The following is a 1,633-nucleotide window of genomic DNA, read 5'->3' on the forward strand; positions in this document are numbered from 1 at the left end:
GGCAAAGGGCAAGGGAACATTGTCTCCTGTTCTCCAACAGTTCCTGAAGGTGTCGCTGGACACAATAGAGGAGAAGGCATGGATCGAGGCCCTGAGCTGTGAGCTGAGCCAGCGGCTGAGCAGCTCTGCCAGCAGCTCTGCAGAAAAGGTGAGTTCCCCCCGGCTCTACCCAGCGGTGCAGCTGCAGGTGTCCAGCTGGGGCTGGGGCTGCGGCTGGTGCTCTGCCTACGCGGGATGCTGATGCCGTTTCCAAGTCTGTGCCCCCCAAAGGGCCTTTCCCTGCAATCTGCCCAGGGATGGCTAAAGCTCAGCCCCGCAGCTGCTCTCAGCAACTGCCAGGGAGCTTGGCTCCTTCCCACCTGGCCCTCCACCAGCAGGTTAAGCTGCTGCCACATCTCAGCTTCTTCCTTCCCTTCCCATGCAGTCGTTCCTGTACAAGGCTCTGGGCACAGTGCTGGGATCCTGTAAGGGAGTCCTCCACGTCCAGGAGAAGCTGCTGCAGCACCTGGAGGAGGCAAATGCAGAGGAGCCACGTGAGGCCCAGGTGAGCTCTCCTCTCCTCCAGCTCCTGTGAGCATCCCTGCTCTGGCCCTGGGGCAGGGGGCTTTTCCTGGCCCTGCTCCGGGCCTTTCAACCTCTTCACTGCTGCCATTTTGCTCAGGAGAGGACCTGTAGATTCAGGCCTGTGCCAACGGCCCCTTGTTCTTTTGTGCAGGGAATCATCTCTCTTCTCAGCCATGCTGCTGAGAACAACTTCCACACAGTCCTGGCCACGCTCACCATGTTTGCGTCCAGGCTGTGCAAAGGCCGCAATGCCAGGATTTCCAGGCGCAAGAAGGTAAAGCGTTACAGGTTTCCATCTTGGCATTCTTCTGCCTTATTTTCCCTGCAGCTCCTGCCTTGGGAGCCCAGGTGCATCGCAGGGCACTGGGGGCCGTTAGCGAGTGTCTCAAGGCATTTCTTCCCACACAGATGGAGCTGGACAGCACGAGAGCTCATGCCACACGCAGCGCTCTCATGCTCGCCCACGGCAGCGTGGCACTGCGTGCCTCCAAAGAACAGCTGCTCGCCCACCTGGAGGGAGACATCGTGGGCAACGTCCTGATGCTCTACAGCTGCAGCTGCCGGGTGAGAGCTCAAAGCGTGCCAGGGTGTCAGAGCGCCCAGCTGCAGCCCCTCCACGTGGGGGGATGCTGAGATGGGCCTTCCCTTTCCAAAGGTCCCTCGGGGAACTGTTTGCGCCCAGATAAAGATCCGATCCCTTCCCTTAGCGTTGTCCCCACGTGTGTCCCTTGCAGCCCTTGTCCCTTCCCGCAGTTCAAGGAATGTTCTTCTCTCTTGCTCCTCAGGACTTGCAGAACAACCTTGCGCTGGTGCAGAGCATCACCGACTGCAGCTCTGCCTACCAAGCTGTGGGTGATTCTGCAGGCTTTAACCCCTCCCTGAAGGGAAAGCTTCTGGAAATCCTGATGGTGAGTGCCTAGAGACAGGGCTGTCTGCAGAGGAGTTCTGGGCTGTGCCACAAGGCTTGCTTCCCTGGGGGCATGCAGGTCTCCAGCAGCCACACGTCTCCAGCTGGTGGGGATCTTGGGTGCTGGCAGGCAGCGGCTGGGCAGCGGGCTGGGTGCACCAG

The 1,633-nt window shown here is 60.1% G+C and overlaps 1 protein-coding gene across 1 annotated transcript; it reads left to right on the forward strand.

The window, feature by feature from the left end:
- Positions 1-49: 49 nt before the first annotated feature.
- Positions 50-1,472, forward strand: LOC122192413 (maestro heat-like repeat-containing protein family member 2B; the record flags this gene model as incomplete). Its single annotated transcript, XM_042892952.1, has 5 exons — positions 50-148; positions 425-544; positions 716-838; positions 973-1,128; positions 1,350-1,472. Coding segments are annotated over 5 exons (621 nt in total), but the record flags the coding sequence as incomplete, so codon positions are not given.
- Between the last annotated feature and the right edge of the window lie 161 nt (positions 1,473-1,633).

The sequence above is a fragment of the Lagopus leucura genome, unplaced genomic scaffold, assembly GCF_019238085.1.
Source record: "Lagopus leucura isolate 7727_CA_CO unplaced genomic scaffold, USGS_WTPT01 20625-0_obj-0_obj, whole genome shotgun sequence".
Lineage (NCBI taxonomy): Eukaryota > Metazoa > Chordata > Aves > Galliformes > Phasianidae > Lagopus > Lagopus leucura.